At 40.6% G+C, this 27,997-nt stretch overlaps 1 protein-coding gene across 2 annotated transcripts; it reads left to right on the top strand.

Moving 5' to 3' along the window:
- Nucleotides 1-214: 214 nt before the first annotated feature.
- Nucleotides 215-27,997, top strand: LOC310633764 (CD209 antigen-like protein A). Of its 2 annotated transcripts, XM_083351638.1 has the most exons (10): nucleotides 215-308; nucleotides 14,449-14,499; nucleotides 16,528-16,626; nucleotides 17,663-17,788; nucleotides 18,682-18,744; nucleotides 22,697-22,759; nucleotides 23,560-23,649; nucleotides 24,877-25,052; nucleotides 25,979-26,085; nucleotides 27,553-27,997. In XM_083351638.1, exons 1-10 carry the CDS (start codon nucleotides 233-235, stop codon nucleotides 27,683-27,685), a joined length of 984 nt encoding a protein of 327 aa, XP_083207764.1. In that variant the 5' UTR covers nucleotides 215-232; the 3' UTR covers nucleotides 27,686-27,997. The 2 variants fall into 2 exon arrangements, with proteins under 2 accessions (XP_083207764.1, XP_083207765.1); XM_083351639.1 differs by lacking the exon at nucleotides 22,697-22,759.

Raw genomic sequence — 27,997 nt, 5'->3', positions numbered from 1 at the left:
CAAAACTTCCAAGTTAATAAGAAGCATCTTGTCAACAATACCAAATATTCAAACTTCTGACAGTATTTGCATAGCGGTACTCAAAATAGCTTTGCTGAAGTGAAATAACTGGAAGTAAGGGTTAGTGAACCCTGGTGAAGCTTTGACAACTAGAATATACCAATAGAATACTTAATGCACCTAGAAGATTTGGAGACAGGTTTCTTCATTAGGATTCACACAGCCAGGAGGAATGGATGCAAGGAATCAACATGCAAAAAGGCCACCTGCTCAACTGCCAAATCGCAGGATAGCCTCACAGCCAACAGGTAGGACCAGCCCTGGCCCTGATAGGACTGGAATGGAAGGCTAGCGGTAGTGCATTCCTACCACAAGTGGGATGCCAGATCAGCCTTCTCCAGATGCAAGGACCAATCCCTAGGACTCTCATGGCCATGCTGTTTGGGAGATCCGGAGAGTGAAATAGTTGCATCTTGTAAAAGTGGTGAGACTGGTGAAATCTGATGAGGACTGTTTGCACTAGAATGCATACTAAAATAAAAGGTCCTGTAGTGCACCAGAATAAAAGTAACATCTTGTGGCAGTTCAAAAATGAAAATATGTTCCATATCATGATCCCTTTGACAGGTTTTCCTAATCCCCTTTTAAGAATGGGATAATCCTAAAGAGGACTATGAGACAGGATATACAATTTTGCAGGAAAAAAACTAAAGTTGGTTGTCTATAGTCATCTCAAATTATTTTGCAACATGATTGCAAAATGTTGCCACATGCTGTATGATCTGATTCAATTTTTGCCCATTAGTTTGTGTAGCATGTTAAGCAACGTATTTATTTATTATATTTTTATCCTGCCTATTACTTTGTAAGTAACTTAAGGCAACAAACATACTTAATATTCCTTCCTCCTCTTATTTTCCCCATAACAATAACCCTCTGAGGTGGGTTGGGCGGAGAGAGAATGATTGACCCAAAGTCACCCAGTCGGCTTTGTTGCTGAAAGCAGAACTGCAACTCACTGTCTCCAGTTTCTAGGCCAGTAGCTTTACCACTACACCACACTGACGCTCGTATGTGGTCCCAGTCTCTCTCTCTATATATATTTATTATTTGGATAGATAAACTGATTTTCTATCCTTTGAGCTTCAGAAGAAAGTTGCTCAGTTGCCTTTTCTAATAGAGGAAATGTCCATCCTGCTTTCAAGAAGCAAAATAACTAACTAATCCTTCTCTTCACTTTTTGCTCTGATGTGCTTTTACTGGAGATGACTTTTCTTTCCTAAAAGGACAGTTGTGTAATGTTACATGAGCACAGTGTGAAATGTCACTGGACCTAGTACTGAAAATGGTTAGTTATACGTGTCTTAAAAGCATGTTTCAATTTCCCTCTGACAACTGTGTCACACCTGCTTGGTATTGATATTGTTTCAGTCACAGATACAGAATCCCCAACCAGCATGACTTCTTTCTCAAGCTTCCCACTATCAGATGGGTGGCTATGAATTCAGGATGGTGCACTAGCTATTTTAGTAACAGTTATGACCCTGACAGGTTTTTCTTAAGTATTTGCTCTCTTGCTTGGAAAAACCACAATATTATGCAAGAAGAGGCACTCCATGGCCTTAAATAGGCAGAATGCCCCATAACCACTTTATCTCACTCTTTCATTTCTTAACCCAAGGAACTCAGTGTTAACAGCTCATTAATGATCATTTGCAAAGAGGAAGAACTTGGTTTACCATAGGAAGCACTGCTTGAACTGAATAAGGGGAATACTTGACATATTGCAGAACTAAGCAAAATATCTGTGAAAGTTCCAAATTGCGCTTTCATTTCTTATCTGATGATGAAGTAGTTTATCTCCTTCCTTCTCCAAAGAAATTATTATTTTTTCATCCACTAGGACATCTCTATTTCAGGTACGTGATCATGATCTCTAGCTCTTGCTTTTATCACTAAAATGTGTAGTTCCTTCCTTCGTGTAAGATGAACACCAGTCAAAGGATTATGTCAATATGGATTTGAAACAAGACCCTAATTTTCCTTAAATGTAACTTTCAGAAAAGCTTCTAAGAGAATAAGGATTGCATTGATGCAAATGCTGTATTGCAAAGGGGTTACATGCTCCCTCCAATTTTCCAAATGGTCAGCTGTCCCGAGGTCATCACTTACTAAGCTTTGCAAAGATCTAAGGCATTTACCATTTTTATTTTCTATTATTCTGGTATTACTGAGATTTTTACTTATGTTGTTTATTGTTTTTATCTCTTATTTATGACTCTTGAGTTTTTAGTGGATGTTTAACTTCATGACCTATTGTATGCAAGCCACCAAGTGTCTTTCTGAATTGTGATGGGAAAAGTATGTGAAATAAATGAAGGCTTATTTACAAACAACTATGCACAAAGAGGAGACAGGACACAAAGCAGATCTACAGTCTTGCCCCAAATCCCAGAAATCCTACACTAAAATTTTAGGAGAGAAATCTGAGCAAAAGCCAAGCAAAGTGAGCAGCAGCAGCAACCCCACGCCCTCCACAATAGAGCATGGCTGGTTTGTCCATTGATGGCATTCGAATTGTAGGTTGCATTCCCACTATAGGTGGAGTGAGTGCCATTGTAGAGTTCTGAGAGTTGACAGTATTATTAAAAAAGAAAGAAATGAGCTGTACAATGCAGAATGCTGGAATGGCCAGCCACCATGAAACACTTTTCTAATATCTAATGATAAATAGCATAATTGAGAGATAGAATCAAGAGTTAGAAAACTTAAACTTAATTGATAGAAAATTCAGATTGTAGGATTTGAAATGTTTTTATCAAAGGAAAATATTTGTTTTGTTGTTTGTTTATCTTTTGATACAAGTACCTTAATATATCTGGGGAAAAAAGTTGGTACCTAGCTACTGCGTTCATGTTCCATTCAATGCTGGACAGATTTGCAATCTTCTTTTTATGGGGGAACAAGCACATTCTTAAAATGTTCCTGTCAACGCTGCTAACATCGAATGTTATTGCTTGACAAGAGATGAAGGAGTAGCTATTTCATATGTTAAACTTGTGTGTTGCTTTAAGGCTTGTGTATTGTTTTAGTTTAAAATTGGTGGGAGGGAAGAGTAGGAATGCATTTTGAAGGCCATTTGTCTCTCTAAAGAAGATAAGACTTTGGCTTCTAAGGGAAGGGAAACTGATTCTTTAAATTAATTGGAGAATATGATTAATGACAAAATTAGAAAGGTGGAGAATTGTGTTTAATTATATTGTGCAAGGGGCAGAGATTTCAGATTCCAGCTTCCTTCGAGCAAGCATTTGCCAGTGTATTAGGCTAATAAAGGACTTTTAAGGTAAACAATGCCTCAGAGTCACTTGAAAAGCCCATAGTCGGAAACTTGACATCAAGCTGGAATCCACACTACTTTTTAAACTAATTAGGGAGTCCCAACCTCCCATCGCTGTCTCCAAGCTTCAGAGGCAGTCTGGCAAAGAGTTGGGGAAGATCCCATAATGGAAGGAGTAAAATTGCCTGAAGCCAGCTCCCCGGCACCAGCAGCCACCCCAGTGGGGGAAGGGCCAGCTAAGAAGCCGGCAAGGAAAGAGTTTCAGCAATCCTCCCAGCTGGGAGCTGGACCCAAACAACCAGGAGAGTGGATTAAGCCCAGCAGAGACTCCAAGAGCCTCGGAGCAGCCAGGCCAGCTGAGATTGAATACTCAGGTGAGTGGAAAATCCTGTCTGCAGATCAGACTGCTTGCCAGATCCAGGAGTCCCCTGCTAAGCCCTCCAGATCCATAGAGACAGAGGACCCCAGCCTGGGGCCTCTGCAGCAATGGGAGTTTAGGGAGCCCCCACAAGTGGAAGGCCAAAAACCTCTGAGCTTGCCCCAGCTAATAGAAGCCTTGCAACAGCTGGGGGTGGTGCAGAAGCCTGGAGATCAGGAGCTGGTGGGAGGACAACCAGCAAGGGTGGCAGCAGCAGGACCCAGATGTGCAACCCCTGAACGTACAGCAGGGCCAGAGGGTCCAGCAGCAGGGGGGCCCCTGGCAGCCATTAAATCAGCAACCAGAGTGGGGCCAGCAGCCACTGGAGACACAACAGCAGTGGGGGCCTTGGCAGCCAGTAAATCAACAACCAGGAGGGGGCCAGCAGCAGTGAGACCCCCAGCAACAGTTGATCCAACAACCAAGGGGGGACAGCACCAATGGGGGCCCCAGCAGCCGTTGAACCAACAACTAGGGTGGGGACAGCACCAATGGGGGCCCCAGCAAGCAATGATGAGCCCACCCTTCAGAACAACCTTTGATGGGGACCCAGAGAAACGGATTTTTTTCCTCAACCAAGTACGCTCTCACTTGAATCGCTGGGGTCACTCTTACCCGGACCCGGGTGTGATGGTCGATGTGATTGCGTCCAACCTAGAGGGAGAAGCATCTGAATGGTTGAACAATTTATATAACAAGCAGGCCCTGAATTGGAGGACCCCCACCTTTTCCTTCTGGGGCTGAGGGAAAGATTTGAGGACCCATCCATTGCCCTCAAAGCAGAAGAACAAATCCATGAGATAAAGCAAGCTGGCCGGCCTGCCCTAGAGTATGTGCAGGATGGCAAAAGATGGCAGGAAGGATAGAGAGATGGCCTGAGCAATCAATGTTTCATCTTTTTAGAGAAGGGTTAGACAACCACCTCTCTCAGGGATTTATCTATCGAGCTGTACCCGACCAGCTGCATGAATGGTACCAGGCAGCGGTGAAATTAGATGTCCAGCTCGCCCGCTATAAAAAGCCTCCCCCACCTAAAACTGCACCAAAACCAGGATCCAGATGGCTACCACCACCCTAAAAACCCCCAACGTCTGCTACTGCCGAAAGACCTAGACCACCTACAGGTCCACCAATCAAGTGCTTTCGATGTGCACAGCAGGGACATCGAGCAGCGAACTGCCCAGTTCCTTACCCGCAACAGCAGAGTAGACCAGATCCAACAATGAGGAAGAAAGCCGCACAGCAGCCATTGAGAGAAAAGTCCAACTGGGCCACCCAGGAGCCCGTTACCCAGGTTAGGTCCCCCACCCAGGAGGACACTGGCCCACTGACTGGGCCCACCCCCACTTTACCTGGTTTTGACAGCAACGATGAAGGGGAGAACGACCCGATGGTGAGTCAACCCATCCTACCTTTTTTATTGCCTGCTAAACTCATAATCCCTAAGTCAGGGGCACAAGTAGACCTGAAAGTGCTACTTGATACCGGCTGCTCCCAATGCATCATTAGCCTGTCATGTACCTTGAGACTGGGCATACGGGCCAAGCCGCTCTCCAAACCTGTGAGGTTCAAGCAAGCCCATGGTTCCCTAATGGGAGGGACTTTAGTCACGCAATTAACAGAGCCCTTACGCTTGGAGATAGGTGAGCACTGGGAGTTTATTCGCTTCCTAGTAGCTCCAAAGATGTCTGAGACTGTGATCCTAAGACTAGCCTGGCTAGACAAATGGAAGCCACTTATCTGGTGGGAAAAAGGAATGAGAACTGTGAGATTACCCATAGGGCCCGATCCCCCCATTGATTCAACAGATGTTACAGGGGATTTTAGCCCACCCAATGAGCAAGCACACATGGCTGCCGCTCATCCCCGGTGAGTACCAGGACCTAACGGAGGTGTTTAGTGAGAAAGAATGCAATACTTTGCCTCCTCACCATCCCAATGATTGTTCCATTGAACTGCTACCAGGGGCCAAACTCCCCCGACCAAGGATGTACGCTATGTCCCCCCTTGAAATGGAGGAGATGCAGCGATATGTGAATACAAACCTAGCAAGGGGATTCATCGAACCGGCCAAGTCTACTGTGGGAGCCCCTGTGTTGTTCAAAGAGAAAAAAGATGGGTTTTTACATCTCTGCATGGACTATAAAGGCCTAAACGCTGTGGGTGTGGGAAATAAATACCCTCTCCCCCTCCTGAAAGACTTGCTAACCCATCTGGCGAAGGGGAGCATCTTCACCAAGTTAGACCTGAGAGAAGCATATTACCAGGTAAGAATAAGGAGGGGGACGATTGGAAGAAAGCCTTCAACTGCCCCTTGGGGAGCTACCAGTTCAAAGTCATGCCATTTGGACTGCAGGGGGCCCCAGCCGTATTTATGCAATTGATCAATGAGGTCCTACATGAACACCTATACAAAGGGGTCCTAGTATACCTTGATGACATCTTGATATACAGCACGAATATGACCAACCACATAAAACTGGTCAGAGAAGTGTTAAAGAAACTTTATGTCAAACTGTCAAAATGTGAATTTCACCAAACCCGATTAGATTATCTTGGCTATAGAATCTCCAATGAGGGTATCGAAATGGACCCAGCCAAAGTAAAAACTGTAATTGAATGGCATCCCCCCAAAACCCGCAAACAGCTCCAGAGCTTCCTAGGGTATGCCAACTTCTACCGTCAATTTATTCCCTCTTCTGCCGAGATTGCTCTACCCCTTACAGAACTACTCAAAACGGGCAAGGGAGGGGGAAAACCATGACCTGGCCAGCCGCTAGCATGGACTATGAGTTGTCAGAAAGCTTTTGAGAATTTAAAAAGACTATTTGTGGCTGAACCAGTCCTAAAGCACCCTTGCCCAGGGGAGCCCTTTGTAATTCAGGCAGACGTCAGCGACATGGCAGTTGGAGCAGTGTTATTGCAAAAGAATAAAAGTGGGGTCCTACAACCTTGTGCTTACACCTCTAAGAAATTTACTGAAAGCGAGAGGAGATGGACAGTCTGGGAGAAGGAGGCCTTCGCAATTAGGTGGGGGGCTATTAAACTGGCAGTACTACTTAGAAGGGAGCAAGGTGCCTTTTGAAGTATGGACAGATCACAAAAATTTAGAAGCACTAAAATCTCCCCAAAAATTGTCCCCAAAACAAGTATGATGGGCACAGTACTTCAACCGTTTCAACTTTACTCTAAAGTACATACCAGGAAGAAAAAACTTCCTAGCTGATGCGGTCTCCCGATTGCCACAATACAAAAGTGAATGCAAAGAAGTTCATGAGGCAATTATCCCCAGTCCACAAACTGCATCCCAACTCACACCTCGCGGACCCCTAATCCTGATGATCCCGGGGTAAAGAAAATAAAACAAGAACTGCTCACTGATCAATGGTTTAAAGACAATCAGACATCCCTAACATGCAGGGATGGTCTGGCTCACAAGGGGGTAAAATTGTACTTGCCTGAAGCTCTTCACCTTAAGGCCCTCAACCACAGCCATGATGTCAAACAGGCTGAACATTTCAGATATCTAAAAACTCTACATCTCATTCGCCGGCAGTTTTGGTGGCCGGGACTAAAACAAGACATAGAAAACCATGTCAAGAGCTGTACTGTATGTGCCACCATGAAAAGAATCCCAGGAAAGAAACCTGGGTTATTGCAACCAGTGGCCGAACCTTCTCAACCATGCGAAGAAATAGCTATGGACTTTATAGTAGACCTACCTGATAGTAGAGGAAATACTGTCATTTGGACTGTGATAGACCTATTTTCAAAACAGGCTCACTTTATCGCCTGCAAAGGACTTCCATCGGCTCAACACCTGACTATGTTGTTCCTAAAACATATCTATCGACTACATGGTGTCCCTAAGCGAATAATTTCGGACAAAGGGGTGCAGTTCACAGCGAAATTTTGGAGAAACTTTCTTAAATTAATTGGATCATCTCAAGGCCTATCAACTGCTTTTTACCCGGCTACTAACGGAGCCGCAGAGTCCACCAACAAAATGGTGGAACAATACATTAGATGCTACGTCTCTTACCAACAAACAAACTGGACCGACCTCCTCCCTTTTGCAGAGGTGGCTTACAATAATTCAGTACATAGCAGCACCGGCTACACTCCTTTCCATGTAACCACAGGTAAAGAATTCAACCCCATACCGGAATACCCTCAGTTACCCTCCGCTTCCCAGACTCTTGATCAGTGGGTGAGGGGTTGGGAAGAAGTTTGGAAAAATACAAAGGTGGCCTTAAAAAAGACTTTTGAGACCTACAAAAAGCAAGCTGACAAAAAGAGAGCTCCCCAAAGAACATTCCAAGCTGGGGAAAAGGTCTATTTGTTGACCAAATACCTACACCTGAAACTACCCAACAAGAAATTGGGACCAAAATTCTTGGGGCCTTTCCCCATTGTGAAAATCATCAACCCGGTCACAGTGAAATTGAAACTACCCAGACTTTTGGGGAAAATTCACCCGGTGTTCCATTGTAGCTTGCTGAAACCTTTTCAAACCTCCACTTTAAGACCTCCCCCTAAGAAAGCACCTGGAGCCCTCGTGGTAGCAGGTCAAACCCATTATGAAGTGAAACGTATTCTTGACTCTAGAATCTTTAAGGGAAAATTGCAATACCTAGTACAGTGGAAGGGATACCCATTGTCTGAAGCCACTTGGGTGAAATCTACTGATGTGACATACTTATCACAAGGTTTTATGAGAAACACCCCAACAAACCAAAAGCCAATTCCTAACTTGTGTTTTGTTTACGTTACAGGATTTGTCCTCTTTCTAAGGGGGGGCTGGATGTCAACGCTGCTAACATTGAATGTTATTGCTTGACAAGAGATGAAGGAGTAGCTATTTCATATGTTAAACTTGTGCATTGCTTTAAGGCTTGTGCATTGTTTTAGTTTAAAATTGGTGGGAGGGAAGAGTAGGAATGCACTTTGAAGGCCAGTTGTCTCTCTAAAGAAGATAAGACTTTGGCGGTTCTTCTAAGGGAAGGGAAACTGATTCTTTAAATTAATTGGAGAATATGATTAATGACAAAATTAGAAAGGTGGAGAATTGTGTTTAATTATATTGTGCAAGGGGCGGAGATTTCAGATTCCAGCTTCCTTCGAGCAAGCATTTGCCGGTGTATTAGGCTAATAAAGGACTTTTAAGGTAAACAATGCCTCAGAGTCACTTGAAAAGCCCATACGTCGGAAACATGACAGTTCCTCTGAGCTTTTTGAACACAGAGAAAATTTCTTTAGGAGAAAAAATTGATCTGGTTCCTTTGAGTTTAATTCTGGCACGGCTGGAAGGCACAAATTTGGGGAAGGCTACTGCAATGTAATGTAAATCCAGATATATGCCCCACAACCCAATCTGCCAAATTGGTGCCTTTCTGGTATGCCCATTCTAAACAAAAGTGGTCAAAGGAAATTGGCTGGCTGGAAGTTATGGAAATGGAAATCTAACACATTTAGAAGGTTATACATCAGGAAGGCTACTTCATAGAATTGACATGATCTATGGAAGTCACTAAGAGTCTTTTTGATTGTGGTGGCCTAGAAATACATTAAATAAATAAATGCCGTTTAGCCACTTCACAGGAAAGTACAGGTAATAACTCCTTCTTACAACAATTCATTTGTTGAGGTATTTGTTCACTATTGCTGACACACAGGAATCCCTGCAATGACAAACAGTAGTGGTGATAGTGAGTCTCCTCGAAAGATTCCTCTCTTGATACTAACCTTCCCATCACCATTGACTAGCAACTATGTGTCTTCCATTGTGTTTTTGAACTCTGCACAAAATTTCTGATGTTTCTACTGACTCCTGGTGTTTCTAGGTGTTTTATTATCCAGTCACATTTTAGGAAGTTGAATGCCTTCTTGTAACTAATCCACACTACATTCAAGCCGGTCATCCTTCTCTTGCAGTTTTCCAAAATCTTTTTGTCAATTAGGAACTGATGTTTTGTTCTTTTGCTGTTTGGACAGCTTCCTTTCTGCTCAGGCACAAAGAGCTTTTTTTCAATTAGATGCTGTAGGACTGCATCAGCTATGACATCAGTTAGCATTTTGAAAGATAATAATAATAAACTCCAGCAAAGCTACAAAAAACTGCACTACTCGGAACATCTTACATTTTAAGGAGATACCTGTTTGATACCTAGGATGATGGCAGCCACCCATGTCAACCATTAGTGCCAGTCAATTTGACTGTTCAGTTGACTGTTTCATGTTTTATGAATAAAAGTTTTATAATAATAATAATGAAGAAGAAGAAGAAGAAGAAGAAGAAGAAGAAGAAGAAGAAGAAGAAGAAGAAGAAGAAGAAGAAGAAGAAGAAGAAGAAGAAGAAGTTGGAAGGGACCTTGGAGGTCATCTAGTTCAACCCCCTGCTCAGGCAGGAAACCCTATACCATTTCAGACAAATGGCTGTCTAGTCTCTTCTTAAAAACTTTCAGTGTTGGAGCATTCACAGCTTCTGGAGGCAGGTTGCTTCACTGATTAACTGTTCTGCCAGGAAGTTTCTCCTTAGTTTTAAGTTTCTTCTCTCCTTGATTAGTTTCCATCCGTTGCTTCTTGTCTTGCCTTCAGGTGCTTTGGAAAATAGCTCGACTCCCTCTTCTTTGTGGCAACCCCTGAGATACTGGAACACTGCCATCATGTCCCCTCTCGTCCTTCTCTTCATTAAACTAGACATACCCAATTCCAGCAGCTGTTCCTTATATGTTTTAGCCTCCAGTCCCCTAATCATCTTTGTTGCTCTTCTCTGTACTCTTTCCAGAGTCTCAACATCTTTTTTACATCATGGTGACCAAAACTGGATGCAGTATTCCAAGTGTGGCCTTACCAAGGCATTGTAAAGTGGTATTAATACTTCACGTGATCTCGATTCTATCCCTCTGTTAATGCAGCCTAACAATGTGTTGGCTTTTTTGGCAGCTGCAGGTTAATCAACCCTTTTGCTGGATCTTTCATCATCAGAGAGGTTTTGCCAGATGTTAACCAATCTTCCATTTCACCTTCTTTCAATATCCTGTTAAACTGTTTGGCAGTGAGTAGGCAGAGGCCAGTCAGATGTTTCAACCAAAAACCATCTTCATCTGAGGCTGACCAATACTTCATCTTCCTTGCCTTTTTCTTTATCATTTCTGCTGTTATTACAAGTTCTTTTATTTCAGCTTCTTTTTTATTCTTGTTCATCTCTTTTAACCAAGCTGCATTCTTGTTTTATTTCTTTGGGTTGTCCAAAGTTGCACCCAGAACTACACTGTTTTTTCTTTGTTCGGTGCTGACTGGTTCATTGGAATTTCTCAACTGAAGGACTGGTAAAAACATTACTGATTTGACTGAAGCTGGAGATTCTGCCCATAGTGTACAATTAAAGTTTCATATCTGCTAATCTCCTTGGTTATATTATTCAATTTCTAGTCACTATTAGTTATTACTTTAGTTATTAGTTATTGTTTGATGGTTTCTTATTTTCAGTGCTTCCTTGATCTTCCTTGCTTTCAGCTGATATTTCTTGATTAGGCATTCTTTGGCCTTCAAGTTCTTCAGCTTCCTTTCATTTGTTCTAGCTTGCTTGCATCTGATCTTAGCATGCTCATCTTATTTTCCAGCCTGATCTTCCATTCTGGTAGTGCAGTGTTGGGCTTTTCTTTCTTGTTCGTTGATTTTGCATTTGAAATCAGTCCATGGTATTCAGTTATAACTGCAGCTGTGCTTTAGATTGGTTGATTTGTTTCTTGCAATGAGCTGGTCAAACACAAGGCCCGGGGGCCGGATCCGGCCCGCGAAGTGGTTTCATGTGGCCCGCGAAGCCATCCTGGAAACAGTGAGGGAACGGCCCCCACTGCCTTGGCCCTGGCCCAGAGACCCTCCTTCTGCCAGAGACCCTCAGATCTGTCCCACTCCTGCCCAGGCCCCCATAGGCACCCTTGATGCGAACGATGTAGAGCTGGCCATGCCCATCCAGTAGGCCGTACGCACTCTAGCCACGCCCACCCAATAGGCCACGCCCACCCAGGCCACACCCACCCGGCCCCTTGAGGGCAACCGCAGTGCTGATGCGGCCCTCAAAGAAATTGAGTTTGACACCCCTGTTTTATATAACAGCAGTGCTTTTTTTGTAAAAGAAAAAAGGTGCCGGAACTCACACATGTCATACAACCTGCCTTGCCTACCCTACAAGGTTCCATCCCAAAAAGGTGCCAGAACTCAGTTCTGAGAGTTCTATGAGAAAAAAAGCCCTGTATAACAATATGGCAACTGCTTTGGAAAGAAGGTTGTAGTTTATTGAAGAGGGGAGCCAGACAGAAAGATGGCTCTGGAAAAAAGTGACCACATGGAGCAGAGTGGTTTCTGCCTTTTTAAAGATCTTCTCCAATATTCCTTTGGGGAAATATATTCTGCCTTTTTAATATTTCCCAAAATAATTTCTTCCTCTGGATTCTTGTGGTAGCTGTTTCTTTGGAGCAAACTCCAATGCAAGCAATCTCATTACGTTGTTTTTCTATTGTTTCAGATGCTCAATTATTTTTCGTTTCAGTTCTTGTTTTTTAGTTAGAAAGCTTCATTGTTTCCAAGGAGAAGGCAGAGGGTGCCTTATCATCAAGAATTCAGTTTGCCTCTACAGCCTGATCTACTTCTGGCAAGGCTTTAATTTCTTTGCCCTGGGTAGATAGATCTTTGCTGTTCTTTGCAATTCTGCTTCTTTAAATCCTTTGTTTCATATTATAATCATCATTGATCTACTAGCCTCTGTTGTATTCTTTCTAATTTCTTATTTTTAATTCTGGATCTTTTTCTTTTCAGAACTGGTATATTCTTTTCAGATATCCTCTTCTCACTGAAATTGATTTCTAATAACAGGCCATTATTTCTTTGTTTTCAATCTTTGTATACTTGCAACAGGTAAACAACTTTTCTTCCAGTCATCCTGCAGCTGCTAGGCCTGATTGCTTAGCCAGAAGCTTATTTGAATCCTGTAGCCTATTTGTCACCAGATGTTCAGGAACTCCAACACTTAATGTGGTCCTTGTTGACCCAGGTGATGACCAATCCAATATGGGTTTCTGTAAATTTTGTCTCACCCTATTGTTTTGTCTCACCAGTATGACTGAACCTCAGGCATAGCTCTCATTTTCCTCAGAGCACACAAGATTCACAATCATATCAAGGTACTACCTCCCTGAGAGATTATAATAATTATAATTATTATTTCTAATGAATAATCTGGATTTTTAGGTACATGTCTTGTTGCTTAGAGAACATTTAAAATGGAATTTCTACATGTTTATTAGAAGTATTTCTATGTTGTTCTGTTCCAAAATAATTCTGAGTAAATGCTGCTATGTGAATGGGATATATTCTCCAATAAATCCACCTAAGATTACATCTTAAATAAAATGTTTTATGATGGCCAAGTGCATAATTATATATGGAAAGGCTATATGACCTGTGACAAAAATATCAGCTCTCTAGTCACTATTTTAACCACAATCATGCATGAGCACACACAGTCACACATACAAAGGCAATTTCCCGAAATAATTATTTTTTTATTTATTTTTATTACATTTATATCCCGCCCTTCTCCGAAGACTCAGGGCGGCTTACAAGCTTAGCAGTAGCCTTCATTCTATGTATATGCCTGCTTGTTAGGGCTTTCACACACACACACCAAGCGGCATTATTACAAAGTCAGCTTATTGCCCCCAACAATCTGGGTCCTCATTTTACCTACCTTGGAAGGCTGGAAGGCTGAGTCAACCTTGAGCCTGGTGGGATGCGAACCTGCACTAATTGCAGGCAGCTGGTGTTACTTAAGGAGGCATTAGCCCACTGCTCCACCAAACCTCCGTTTCGTTATCAATGACAGACAGTCACAGATACAGAATTTTTATTATACACATTACATTACTACAACATTACATTACTTTTTGATATAATCACCATTCAAATTGAGGCACTTGTCATAATGTCTTACAAAAGGTTTAAAATTCCTTAGTAGTAATCGCTTGGCGCCAAAAGTGAATTATGGGGGGGGATCAAAAACATCCCAACGGAACTGCTTCAAAAGTTCTTGGGTGCGTCTAACAGTGTGCAGGCAAGCATTATTGTGTACCAACACCACACCAGAAATGCTGCCATAGAAAATCCTACCAAATGTGAAGATACCAAAGGAGTACTGCTAGTGAAGTTCATGGAGCATGGTTTGACTATCAATTCAGAAGTCTACTGTGAAATATTATGAAAACTCAGACAAGCTGTCCATAACAAGCGTTGGGGCATGCTGACTTCTGGTGTGGTGTTGGTTCTTGATAATGCTCACCCACAAACCACAGAACATTTGAAGCAGTTCTGCTGGGATGTTTTTGATCAACCTCCCCATAGCCCAGATTTGGCACCAAGTGACTACTACTAAGGAATTTCAAACCTTGTAAGATGTTATGACGTGCCTCAATTTGAATGGTGATTATGTCAAAAAGTAATAAAATGTTGTAGTTTTCTAATATGTATAATAAAAGCTCTGTATCTGTGAGTGTCTGTCATTGATAACCAAATGGAGGTTTATTTCTGAATTGCCCTGGTACATATAACACTGATGATACTGATTGTGGTGTCATGACACATACCCCAGAGATTATCAAATATTAAATAAGATTTTTTTTCTTTGTGTCAATAGGTATTTATATGTCTGCTGGAGCATTGCCATCATTTCCTGTTACCCCAAAAGGTGAGTTACTATGATTATTTTGATTTCTCCATTCTTGGAGAGTATGCTAATTAGTTTAACTTTCTTTCTTCTTCCTCCTGATTAACAGATCAATTTTAGTCCATTCTCTATCCAAACTACCATGATTTTGGCAGCTGGTCACAGAAAAATGCAGTCTCTTCAAATTTTCATGGCACCAATATCATGTGGCTTCAGCAATTCATTTCCTCATTCCAATAGCAGCTTTGACTGATCACACATTTTCCAGTGTTCAAATTGCCACATCTCCCCACTGTCAGTTGTTTTTTTAGCAGTTTTTATAGACAGGTTTGGAGCTCTTTTGAAAGATTTGCTTGATTTGCTTTCTTGCTCAGTGCTGATATCTAAGACTGCCAAGACTGGGCAAACGGGTAAGAGGAGATTCTGAGATTCAATTCAGCAGGTCTTTGGCTCTATGAATTGGCCCATGAAATTGGAGTCATAGTGAACAAGGTTTGAAAGAACCAGACTCCTGTGCTACCCAACACAGAATGGCCCTGGAGGATTGTATCTACCAGCAGGCTTAATGAGGTCTAGTAGATAATTTGTACAACAACGTATATCAAGAGAAGAGCTGAAACGCTATTTTGGAATTGAAAGAGACCTACAAATTAAAACTACCTCTGAAGCGGGATGGGATAAGGTCATGAGAATATGACCTTTTAAAACAGCAAGACATCTTTATGCCATGGTTAAAAGGACATGAACCTCAGCAGAGAAACAGCTCTAGCTTGGCAGGATATTTTTAATTTTTTTCAGTTATTCAAATGGGAAGAAGAATAAATGGCAGAACTATTAGATCTCATGCTGGGAAAGAACTTGGAACAGAGGCTGTTTCTAGTACTGTCTCTTGCTCTCATCTTTGTGATTTGGAAATGACTTTGGATAAGTATGTGATGAAGAAAGTAGCTACTTCTCAGGCCAAGTCTCCAATATTTGCTGAGTCCTAATTGATAGCTTAGCAGATGTATAAACCAGGCCTGGTTAATTAATCTTCCAGAAACTTGTGAGATTTACTGCTGATCAAATCTCAGGCGTTGGCAGACCACAAAATTACAAGAGACACTCAGAGCTACTTCTAAGCAGTTTCTTTTATTGTTCCTCACCTCTATAGACAGAAATCTTGCCAAACAAAAGCAACTACTTGCTCACGAAAGATATGCTCTGAGAAGTTCGATGGAGGAGCTCTCTTGATGCTCTTTCTCCCAACCAAACTATCTAAACTTCACTGTCTCTTGGTCCTCTGGAATGCTACCTCCCTCCTGGAAATCCAAACTACATTCCACCCCACTCTTACATACTATTCTTTCACAGTAGTATAAAATGGCTACACCTGATACTCCCCCCTGCCCCCAGCACAGCAATGGAAGCATCTTAAATTTACTTTGCATTGAATAAAGAAATATTGTAGCATGCCCTATCCAACTGTATTCTTTTCTTCTCCAAATCCAAAATTCAGTGATAAGCTTCATCCAACAACTCTGATTACTCTCCTAAGTTAGTGCTTGCACAACTATTTAATTTATATCTTCATTTTCAGATATTTACTATAACATTTATATTCATGGATTGTAACTTAAAAATAACGTAAGCCTTTTAGAGCAAGAATGGATTTTTGTAGAAGACAAAAGAGTGAGCCACAACACTGCATACAGTAGAATTGTGCGGAGAAATGGGTGGAAATCAGAAGATTCTAGGTTGCCAACGAGGATACAACATTGAGGTCAAACACAGCAGTTTGTATTCCAAAAGAAGCAGTATTGCCTATGAGATGAAAATAACATGAAGCAATGAAACAAGTATCTACCACTAATATGTCTTTTCAATTAAATAAAAATAGATTGCAAATTTCAATAGAACTTGCATATTAAAATAACAAGAAACTGAATTAAAGGTGATTCAGCTTTTCTAATACATTTACCAACAATGAAGTCATACTGGGTTGGCTGTGAATTGCTTTGTATTGTACTTAGAAAGATTAAGAGTTAATCAATTTTTTTTCCTCTTTAGATTCACCCAGTCATTTGGATAGTGATGATGATTATGATTATGATGATGGTAGTGCTGTAACAGTATCTTTACCTCTCAAAGAAATGGAAAAGAAAGAAGGTATTGGCTCTTTTAGTGCAGCCATAGTAATATTTGCTAAAGGAAGAAGGGTTTTATTTAATTAGCTTTAAAGGTGAAATATTTTAGAGACTGTACAGTTTTCAGAATGATTTAGAGTTCACACCTAAATAGCTACTGATAACAATTCTTTTTAGGGCTGCACAACATTTCTGATTTCAAGAGAAAGGTAATTTAGAGGGGTAGCGAGGCTTGTCAAAATTTTCAGGATTATTAAAAATCCCAAGAATCTCTTCCTCTTCCTCTTTCAACTAGCACCTGTATAAAAGTCAGATAAATACTACTGTGGCTTCTATAGCTTTGTGCTGCTCTACCTGAATCTAAAGCTTCATGCCTTTCCGGAAAGTTATATAAGTTTCTTTTATAGTGTGTCTAGAGTCAAAATAGGCTTACCGTACTTAATTTTTAAATCATGAGCTTGTAAAAAGAAGGAATGTTTGCAGCTGGATTAATTACAGTACTGCAATATTTTTTTTCCTAAAAGAAAGTTACTCCTCAAAGCTCCTATCTGCCATTTAAAAAAAGAAGGTGGAGGCAAAAGCCCATTGCTGACAACATTCTTAAGAGTAGAACTCTGTAGTGGTTTGTTTATATGTTTGTCTGCCTTATTTATTTGTTATAGCGTTATCTATCTTCCAATTTTTGCCTAAGAGCTTAAAGTAGTGCATTGAGGAAACTGCCCTCAATTTTTTTCCTGTATTAGCAGGACTGTGCAGTTGGTTAGGATGAAAGACGGTGAACTGCATTGTCAAACAGAAGCTATAGAAAGAAACACGTGATTGAAATAGGTTTTTTAAGCAATGCCTACTTTGGCTTTATCCCTTTATGTCAGTTTCAAATGTAAAACTTTTTTTATATATTTTGCTTCTATCTATAAAACTCAATCTTTTATTTAGTTCAAGAAACATGTCCCATTTTAGGTTAGGAGCACAAGCTTGTCTACATAAAGTTGCATCTTTGTACTCCACAAAATTAATTGCTGGAAACTAAACCTTGTCATTAATCTTCTCTTCCACAGCTCCTTCCACCTGTAAACCAGCAAAAGAGAATGACACTAGAAAACTTCACATACCCATTCTTTATGCCCTAGTAGCCATAAACTTTGCAATGTGGATTACTCACTTGTTCTTGGTCTTGGAGAAAGGTAAGTGATTCCCAGTATCAATAGTATTTTCAGAAATTCCAAGGATGAGAACTGAGAACTTGTAACAGTGAAGAATTCCTTCAACAGTGAGCTACCATAAATGTTCATTTTAGCTTCTCCATGGACCGACCTTTGGATCTCCTCAACAGGAAGAGATATAAGGCAGCCAGATGGTCTCTTAACTAGATTTGTTCCTTAAAACTGCTGCTAGTGACTGATTCTTGACTTCATCTTGCTCATTCCCCAGCTTTAACTCTCAATTGTTTTTAAAATACTTGATTAAAAAGTTAGATTTCCAAATAGTTCATTGGTTTTCAACTGGAGAAAAAAAATACTTTAAACTGGCAAAAATGCTCTCTTCCCAATCAGTAAGAAATATTCCATCCATTCCAGTCATTTAATATCTGCCATTTTCTCCCCAGAATTCTCAGCTCACTATTTGGGGAGTTGCAGATCCATCATTATCTTTACATTGTCTATCCATTTTTTTTCTTGGTTAGGTATAGGAGTGGTTTACTACTGACATCTCTGCACAGTGTAAATTATCTTTTTGTCATTACTAAAGTGATTATCTTTCTCCAAAAATTTCCAATATTGTTCCTACCCAAGATGGCCTGCTTATTTTAACTGGATACCTGGATGTTTTACTGGATACCATGGGTGACTTTGCAGGGTCATCACATATACCTACATGCTATATATGTTTGTATAATACTCAGTATGTATGTATAATACACATACTCTCAAAAGGAACTGTGATTTTTCATAGGATTGTGTGGCTTAGCTTAACATCTACAATGATAATTTTAATTGTGTAAAATTTCCAAACAAAGAATATTTTGGATTGCAGTAAAAAGCAAAAATTCCTCATTTTGTCTCATTTTCTTCTTCAGACTCAGAAATTTCAAACAAGATAAAGAACTTAAACCTAAACTACTCAGAGAAGTTTGCAAAAAGTAAGCACTATGCCTTTAAATATTTATATATCTTTAATTGTTTTGTGACTCCTTCATGGATTACTGCCTTGTTGTGGTGAAGGGGCTTGCATAATTCAATGAAGCTATGAGCTATGCCATGCAGGGCCACCCAAGACGGAAAGGTCATAGCAGAGAGTTCTGACAAAACATGATCCACTGGAGAAGGAAATGGCAACCCACTCCAGTATCTTTGCCATGAAAACCCTATGGACAGTACCAAAAGGCAAAACATTATGATGCTGGAAGATGAGCCCCTCAGGTTGGAAGGCATTCAATATGCTACTGGGGAAGAGCAGAGGGCTATTACTAGTAGCGCCAGAAAGAATGAAGCGACTGGGCCAAAGCCGAAAGGACGCTCAGCTGTGGATGTATCTGGTGGTGAAAGGAAAGTCTGATGCTGTAAAGATTTTTTCTCCATAGGAACCTGGAATGTAAGATCCATGAATCAAGGCAAGCTGGACGTGGTCAAACAAGAGATGATAAGACTGAACATTGACATCTTAGGAATCAGCGAATTAAAATGGACAGGAATGGGTGTATTTAATTCAGATGACCATCAGGTATACTACTGCGGGCAAGAATCCCTCAGAAGAAATGGACTAGCCTTCATAGTCAATAAAAGAGTAGGAAAAGCAATACTCTGATACAATCCCCAAAATGACAGAATGATCTCAGTTCGAATCTAAGGCAAACCATTCAATATCACAGTAGTCCAAATCTAAGCCCCAACCACTGGTGCTGAAGAGGATGAAATTGACTGTTTCTATGAAGCCCTACAGCACCTTATAGAACTAACACCAAAAAATGATGTCCTTATTATCATGGGGGATTGGAATGCTAAAGTAGGAAGCCAAAGGATAACCGGAATAACAGGCAAGTTTGGCCTTGGAGTACAAAATGTAGCAGGGCACAGGCCGACAGAATTTTGTCAAGAGAATATGATGGTCATAGCAAACACTCTTTTCCAACAACCCAAGAGATGGCTCTACACATGGACATCACCAGACAGTCAACACAGAAATCAGATTGACTATATGCTCTGCAGCCAAAGATGGAGAAGCTCTATACAGTCAGTGAAAACAAGAGCAGGAGCTGACTGTGGCTCAGACCATGAGCTTCTCCTTGCAAAGTTTAGGCTTAAACTGAAGAAAGTAGGGAAAAGCACTAGGCTACTCAGGTATGAACTAAATCATATCCCTGACGAATATACAGTAGAGGTGACAAATAGATTTAAGGAATTAGATCTGATAGATAGAGTGCCTAAAAAACTATGGACGGAGGTTCGCAACATTGTACAAGAAGTAGCAACTAAAACTGTTGTGTAGCAGGTTCTTTGGCGCAGGAAAGAAGGTGAGACAAGTGAGTTCAGGCAAACTCATGGTTTATTGCTTGCAGAATGTGAACTGGGAACTGAACTGTAAATAGCCGCAATTTATAGTCTAACCCCTAGGCGGCAGCCAATAGGTTTGAAGCAAACATTCCCGCCTAGGGACAACCAATAGCAGCACTGGAGACTTGTAGTCTGAGTTGCTGGAGAGCCGTTAGCTGCTCCAGTTATCCGCGTGGTATTACATTTGAGCCCAATACATAACAAAAACCATCCCAAAGAAAAAGAAATGCAAGAAAGCAAAATGGCTGTCTGAGGAAGCTTTGCAAATAGTGAGGACAGGAGGAAGCGAAAGGCAAGGGAGAAAAAGAAAGATACACCCAATTGAATTCAGAATTCCAGAGAATAGCTAGAAGAGATAAGAATGCCTTCTTAAATGAACAGTGCAAAGAAATAGAAGAAAACAAAATAGAATAGGGAGGACTAGAGATCTCTTCAAGAAAATTGGAGAGATGAAAGGAACATTTCATGCAAAAATGGGCATGATAAAGGACCAAAATGGCAGGGACCTAACAGAGGCAGAAGAGATTAAGAAGAGGTGGCAAAATTACACAGAAGAACTATACAAGAACAAGCTGTGAAGTGAAATGGGCCTTAGGAAAGCTGAGCAACAACAAAGCTAGTGGAGGTGACAGTATTCCAGGTGAGCTATTCAAAATCTTAAAAGATGATGCAGTAAAAGTGCTACACTAAATTTGCCAGCAAATCTAGAAAACTCAACAGTGGCCATAGGATTGAAAAAGATCATTTACATTCCAACTTGAAAGAAAGGCAATGCCAAAGAATGTTCAAACTATTGCACCATTGCTCTCATTTCACATGCTAGTAAAGTTATGCTTAAAATCCTACAAGCTAGACTCCAGCAGTATGTGGATCGAGAACTACTAGAAGTACAGGCAGGATTTCAAAGAGGCAGAGGAACTAGAGATCAAATTGCCAACATATGCTGGATCATGGAGAAAGCTAGGGAGTTCCAGAAAAACATCTACTTCTGCTTTATTGACTATGCTAAAGCATTTGATTGTGTGGATCACAACATACTGTGGCAAGTTTTTAAAGAGATGGGAGTACCAGACCATCTTATCTGTCTCTTGAGAAACCTATATGTGGGTCAAGAAGCAACAGTGAGAACTGGACACGGAACCACTGATTGGTTCAAAATTGGGAAAGGAGTCTGGCAAGGCTGTATACTGTCACCCTGCCTGCTTAACTCATATGCAGAGCATATCATGAGAAAGGCAGGGCTAGATGAATCAAAAGTTGGAATTAAGATTGCCAGGAGAAATATCAACAACCTGAGATATGCAGATGATACCACTCTAATGGCAGAAAGTGAAGAGGAACTAAAGAGCCTCTTGTTACTAGTGAAGAAGGAGAGTGCAAAAGTTGGGTTGAAACTCAAATTAAGAAAAGCAAGATCATGGCATCCGGTTCTCTCAATTCCTGGCAAATAGATGGGGAAGAAATGGAGGTAATAATAATAATAATAAACCTTTATTGTCAAAGTACAACATGTGTACATTGAGATTAGCTGAGCCTCCCCCTGTGCTCTCTCCCCCCAACACACAGTGACAACAAACCCTCCATCCCACCACACTATGTGAACCAACTACACCACACACCGGCCTCCCAAGTCAACTCTGCATAAGATTACATCCCATTCAAAAGCCTAACAGCCCATGGATAAAAGCTGTTCTTCAGCCTGTTGGTACGGCTGAATCTGAATCTATCTGTTGGTAGTGACAGATTTTATTTTCCTGGGCTCCAAGATCACTGCAGACGGGGACTGCAGCAAGAAATTAAAAGATGCTTGCTCCTGGGGAGGAAAGCCATTGCAAATCTAGACAGCACACTGAAAAGCAGAGACATCACCCTGCCAACAAAAGTGCGTATAGTCAAGGCTATGGTCTTCCCAGATGCAATGTATGGCTGTGAAAGTTGGACCATAAGAAAGGCTGAGTGCCAAAGAATTGAGGCCTTTGAACTGTGGTGCTGAAGAAGACTCCTGGGAGTCCCTTGGATTGCAAGGCGATCAAACTGGTCAGTCCTAGAGGAGATCAACCCTGACTGCTCTTTAGAAGCCAGATCCTGAAGTTGAAACTCAAATACTTTGGCCACCTAATGAAAAGGAAGGACTCACTGGAGAAGAGCCTAATGCTTGAAAAGATTGAGGGCAATAGAAGAAGGGGACGACAGAGAATGAGGTGGCTGGATGGAGTCACTGAAGCAGTAGGCGTGAGCTTAAATGGACTCCAGAAGATGGTAGAGGACAGGAAGGCCTGGAGGAACGTTGTCCATGGGGTCGCGATGGGTCAGACACGACTTTGCAACTAACAACAACAAATTATCTTGTGAATGTTTGTATAATAGTATGTATGTATAATACACACATTATCAAAAGGAACTGTGATTTTTCATAGGATTGTGTGGCTTAGCTTAACATCTGCAATGATAATTTTACTTCTGCAAAATTTCCAAAGAAAGAATATTTTGGATTACAGTAAAAAGCAAAAATTCCACATTTTGTCTCATTTTCTTTTTCAGACTCAGAAATTTCAAACAAGGTAGAGAACTTAAACCTAAACTACTCAGAAAAGTTTGCAAAAAGTAAGCACTATGCATTTAAATGTTTATATGTCTTTAATTATCTTGTGAATTGGACAAAAAACAAAACTAGATGGCACTTTTAATATGAAGTTGTTAATGGGCCTCATCTGTTGCAGGCCCCCAACTGCTAAGGGCCATAATCCCTCTCGGTCTATAAGCATATTCACCTTCTTTCTGCTATGGTTCTGCCTCTAGTTGCTGTTTGTGTGCCCAGTCACACATTAATCACTGCTTTACCTTCATCTTCTAGTACTAGAAGATTTTTTTAAAGAAGGAACTATCTTCTAAAATACCTTGGATCTTATCTTTCCTTCCTTTGATCTTTAAATTAGTAACTATGTGTCCAGTGATGTTCTTTTGTTGTTGTTGTTTTTGTTGGTTGCAAAGTCGTGTCTGACCCATCGCGACCCCAGGGACAACGTTCCTCCAGGCCTTCCTGTCCTCTACCATCTTCTGGAGTCCATTTAGGCTCACGCCTACTGCTTCAGTGACTCCATCCAGCCACCTCATTCTCTGCAGAAAGGAGCTCCCCTTTCAGAAATGTGGATTTGGAACTCTGTTTGGGAAGTTGGGCCATAGGGATCAGATGGAATGGCTATTTGTGTATCAAGCTCTCTGCTATGGAGCAACCTCCCTTCTAGAGGTGCTTGATTCTGGTGGAGTTTCCCAGGCTTCATTCTGCTTTTGCTTAGCCCAAAGTTGGAGGTGGCTCAGGAAGTCTTGACCACCATGGAACTGAGCTGGGCAATAGAAGATCTATTTTCATGACATCTCTGTTAGCATTTTGTTTTGTCTTTTAGTGATGAAAGACCTGGATTATGTTAAAACAACACAACTGATGGCTGAAAAATACACAAACAACAGGTTCATTGAAACTGAGGACATTTTAGGTAAGACACCTCTAAAAAAGTTCTAGATCTGGATTCTTTTAAATGAGAAGTGAATCATCCTGGTTGGAAAATGTGAATATCAGAAATGGGCAGAAAGGCAAGGAAAATGCATATAACAAACATATTTTCAGCCACAAAGTTTCCCTTGCTGTTTAACACTGTAGTGGGGAGGAACCAGATTCTGTCCAGGTTGTGTTCTGAAACATCTGAAATTTATCAGGTAAGCATTAATTTCAGTTTACATTTAGAGGAAGCGGAGGTGCCTAGACAAGGCCCTTATGAATATGGAGGCCAGAATTGGTTACCACTATTCTTTTCATACATTATTTGTAGATCCTTTTTGAGGGGATGGTGGTGTTCTTTCAGGCAACATGTTGCTGTCCATGGTGTATTTTAAAACTGTAAAAAGATGTGTATGTCTCAGACTCCTTATTAGAATACAACCAGAAAATTCAGGAAATGTGTATGCAGTATTCAAAAATAGGAAAAAGCAGGGGGGAAAAACAGCTTCCATAAACTACAGCACAGGTGTCAAACTCGCGACATCACATGATCTGTCTGTGAGGTATTACAACTGGGTGCAGTTTTGGTGTGACGCACCCAGTCCGCGGGCTGGCACTTTGGCACCCCTGGACTACAATGGCAAGTACTTAGTGTGATCTTCCCTTACACTTGAGCAACAGCAGACACCTGGCTCCCATAAACCTAAATGGAATGGAACCCTAAGTACTGTTATTACTTACCCCAGGATGTGTTCTACTATTTCATGCCAAAATAACTGCTGTGCAAAAAGTTCCATTACAAGAAGTTTGTGCAACACATGCTTGAGCATTACATACAACAGACACATGTTGTATGAGTGTAATTCATTGGAAGCTTGCTAATAAGACCAACTTTCAATTACATCATTCCCAGTCAAAATACCAGAGATCACAGAATCTGACAGACATACTGTAAAAGTATACTTTTGCATCAGCAAGGCCACTCTCAAAGGGAAATCAACAAACAAATTGGATATTTAAGAGGTTATATTCAAGACCAAAAAATAATCATGGATGGTTACTAAAACTTTTCTAAAACAACAAAATGGGTACTGGCCTAAGACTTTTGCACAATACTGTATGTGCTCTGCCTACTTAAACTGTTAATTTCATATGCCTATGTGATCTCAGCAATTTCTAAACACCATTGAAGACTAATAGAGGCTTCTGTCATATTTCCTTGTAGAATCCATCTGCAGCCAAGGAAGCATCACAATTGTTTCTTCATGCCCCAATAGTTGGAAGCGTCAAAGCAAATACTGTTATTACTTTTCAACTGAAAAGACAAACTGGACTAACGCCTTGTGGAATTGTATTAATTATAATGCATATCTGGTTAGCATTTCATCTGATGAAGAGCAGGTAAGTCCTCCCATATAAATAATTCTGGTAAGAAATCAAGATGCTCCCACAGAGTCGGCCTCCTCAGGGTGCCCTTGGCCAGGCAATGCCATCTGGTGACCCCCAGGGGGAGAGCCTTCTTTATGGGCCCATAAAGTCCAGACCCGATTGTTGGAATAACCAAGTCTTCAGGTCATGGCGGAAAGACCGAAGGTCAGGGGCCGTCCGCAGCTCCGGAGGCAGTTCATTCCGGCGGGTAACACCCAGGGGGAGGGCCTTCTCAGTGGGTGCGCCTGCCCTCTGGAACCAGCTGCCCGTGGAGCTGAGGACTGCCCCCGACCTCCGTTCATTCCGCCGGGACCTGAAGACCTGGCTCTTCGAGCTCTCTGGCCCAGGCTGAGAATTTTAATTTTAATTTTAATTGGGGGCTTTTACTTTTTCAGGGACTGTTGTAATTTTTTTAATCGTTTTTAACTTTTGTATTTCTTGTTTTAATTACCCTGTAAACCCCCCTGAGTCTTTCGTGAAAAGGCGGTATACAAATCTAAATAAATAAATAAATAAATAAATAAATAAATAAATAAATAAATAAATAAATAAATGTTGATGCAGTTCTATTAAGGACTACATGCTGGGTGTGGTTGGTCAGCCATCTGGTGGTGGTGCTGTCTATCCCATATTTTTCTATCTTGTCAAGAAGCAAGCTGTGGTCTGCTGTGTCAAATGCCTTACTGAAGTCCATGTTTACTATATCCACAAGTTTAGCCACTTGATCAAAGAAGGATATAAAGTTTATCTGACATGATCTCTTTTTGACAAATCTATGCTGGCTTCTATTAATCTTCTTGTTCATTTTTAGATGCTCACAGATCCTACGCTTGATGATCTTCCCCAGGATTTCCCCAAATATTTATGTCAAGCTGATTGGCCTATATTTTTTGTTTCAGGGTTTTCTGAAAAATAACCTCAATAGAGTTGACAATTATTGGTTGGGTTTGAGTGATTTAGAAGGACAGTGGAAGTGGAAAGATAGCGGTATGCCAATCAGAACGAGGTGAGTATATTTTGGATGTTTTTCTTTTTTTTCTTTTTTAAGCCCCATGTTTCAGAAAACCAAAGAGCTCAAAATATGTGGAAACTTCTAAAAAAGAGAATCTAAAAATATAATTGCACACAATCCATGAGGAAAAAATGTAGAACAGCAGGAAACTTGGGGCTACACAATTTTTTAAAAAAGGATATATAAAGGAGACAGAAGGGAGACTACGAGTGATGTGGAACTGCAGAGATGTGAAAGCTAAAGCTCAGAATGAATTCTGGTTGGTGAAAAGTGTCCAGAATTATAAGTGTGCCTTTAGAAATATTCAAATTAATAGCAAAGATGGCAAAATACCTACAGGTAGCAACAACAAGATGACATAGCTACTTGGTATAGTCTTCTTGACCCACAAAAGATGTGTTCCACCGTGAAACAGTGAAGACAAAATAACAAATCAGGGTGAAAGATTGAGACTGACTGAATGTGGCCAGGGAATACCAGAATATCTGTTTCCTTTGAATGAGTTTGAATCTTCTGGTTCAAACGAATATCATCTTTAATCTGTTTGAAAAATCCTAGAGTGGTAAGGAAGTGCAAAATGACTGCAGAACAAACACTGCAAAATCCTTGGTGCTCTTTGGTTATTTGCTTGCAGACATTTTATTAACCAACTAGGTAACATCATCCAATGTTAATGAGATTTGTTCCTTATCTCTCTCTCTCTCTGTGTCTCTGTGTTTTCTTGTATGTGTGTGTTTGTATATGAGTGGTGGGGGTGTGGTTGATTAGGGTATTATTTTCTTCTTGTCTGTCAGTGCTAATCCATGCTTTTGTGGATGTTGGTTGCTGGAGTGGATATGTTTTGCCCCCTTTTATTTCCTTCTTAGCTTTATATTGTGTCTTTATTTCTATCTGTTTATTGATTTGTCTGTATGTCAAGCTTCCAATATTTCCCTAATGTTTTTTGGATTTGACTTGGTCTAGGATGCCCATATTATTTCCCATACTTGATAAAATCCACTTTCCCCCAAAAAAACAAACCCTATCTTTCAGTAAGATGAGGTTCAGTAAGTTTGTGTACACAACATTCAAATTTCTCATGTGTTGACCATTTTTGCTTGATTTTGGAAGCCAGGTCAAAATTTGTAAATACTAGGTACCTGTCCTTGCCTGCCTTCTGTCATCGTGACTCTTGAAAGAACAGTAGGCAATACTTTGAAGTTGCTGAATATCCCATCTCCTCCCCAGAACTGTAGGGACTCTAGCCATATGAGCTACATGATTAGTAAACTCATCCATTAGAACATTCTACTTATATTGTATTCCATATATCATTAATAGTATGCTAAGAATTATTTTAAAATGAAGATGAAAAAATACTAGGTCATAATCTCAATGTAGAATGCAGGAATAATATAGCAAATTCATAAAAATATAGGTGATTATATGTTAATATTAAATATTCTGTTATTTTCTTTTTAGTTTTTGGGATCAAGGAGAGCCAATCAAGGATGTCAACAAGGACTGTGGGATCATGCATCCCAATGGGACATGGGCATCTGCTGTGTGTTCTGTTCACAATAGGTGGATTTGCAAAAAGAAATTGATCTGCTGAAATAATTCTTTAAGCTGGTACAGGAGTTATACAATCTGTTATGTGCTCAAGATGCTTAGTAGCTTTAGTTAGAATATAGATTATATTTAGTTAGAATATAGATTATATTCAGAATAAATATGGGACTAAAAAGTTCCATTTAGCTTATGAGTAGATTTTAGAGGGATATTGTTATTAATTTTAGTGTTAGTACTTTGTATGTATCTATGTTAAAGGAGAATTAAAGCACATTATGAATTTGGTTAATTTTATATTATGGATAATCTTTAGTTAGAATATGATTATTATAACTATAACCCTGTATTTAGTTCT

The sequence above is a fragment of the Vipera ursinii genome (genome assembly GCF_947247035.1).
Source record: "Vipera ursinii genome assembly, chromosome: 2".
NCBI lineage: Eukaryota > Metazoa > Chordata > Lepidosauria > Squamata > Viperidae > Vipera > Vipera ursinii.
This window is presented reverse-complemented; position numbering and strand designations above follow the sequence as displayed.

Coding starts and splice junctions, on each gene's coding strand:
- LOC310633764 (XM_083351638.1), top strand. CDS start 233: ATGGATGCAAGGAATCAACATGCAAAAAGGCCACCTGCTCAACTGCCA. Junction 18,745..22,696: donor CTCAGAGAAGTTTGCAAAAA/GTAAGCACTATG, acceptor TTTCTTTTTCAG/ACTCAGAAATTTCAAACAAG. Junction 25,053..25,978: donor TTTCATCTGATGAAGAGCAG/GTAAGTCCTCCC, acceptor TTTTTGTTTCAG/GGTTTTCTGAAAAATAACCT.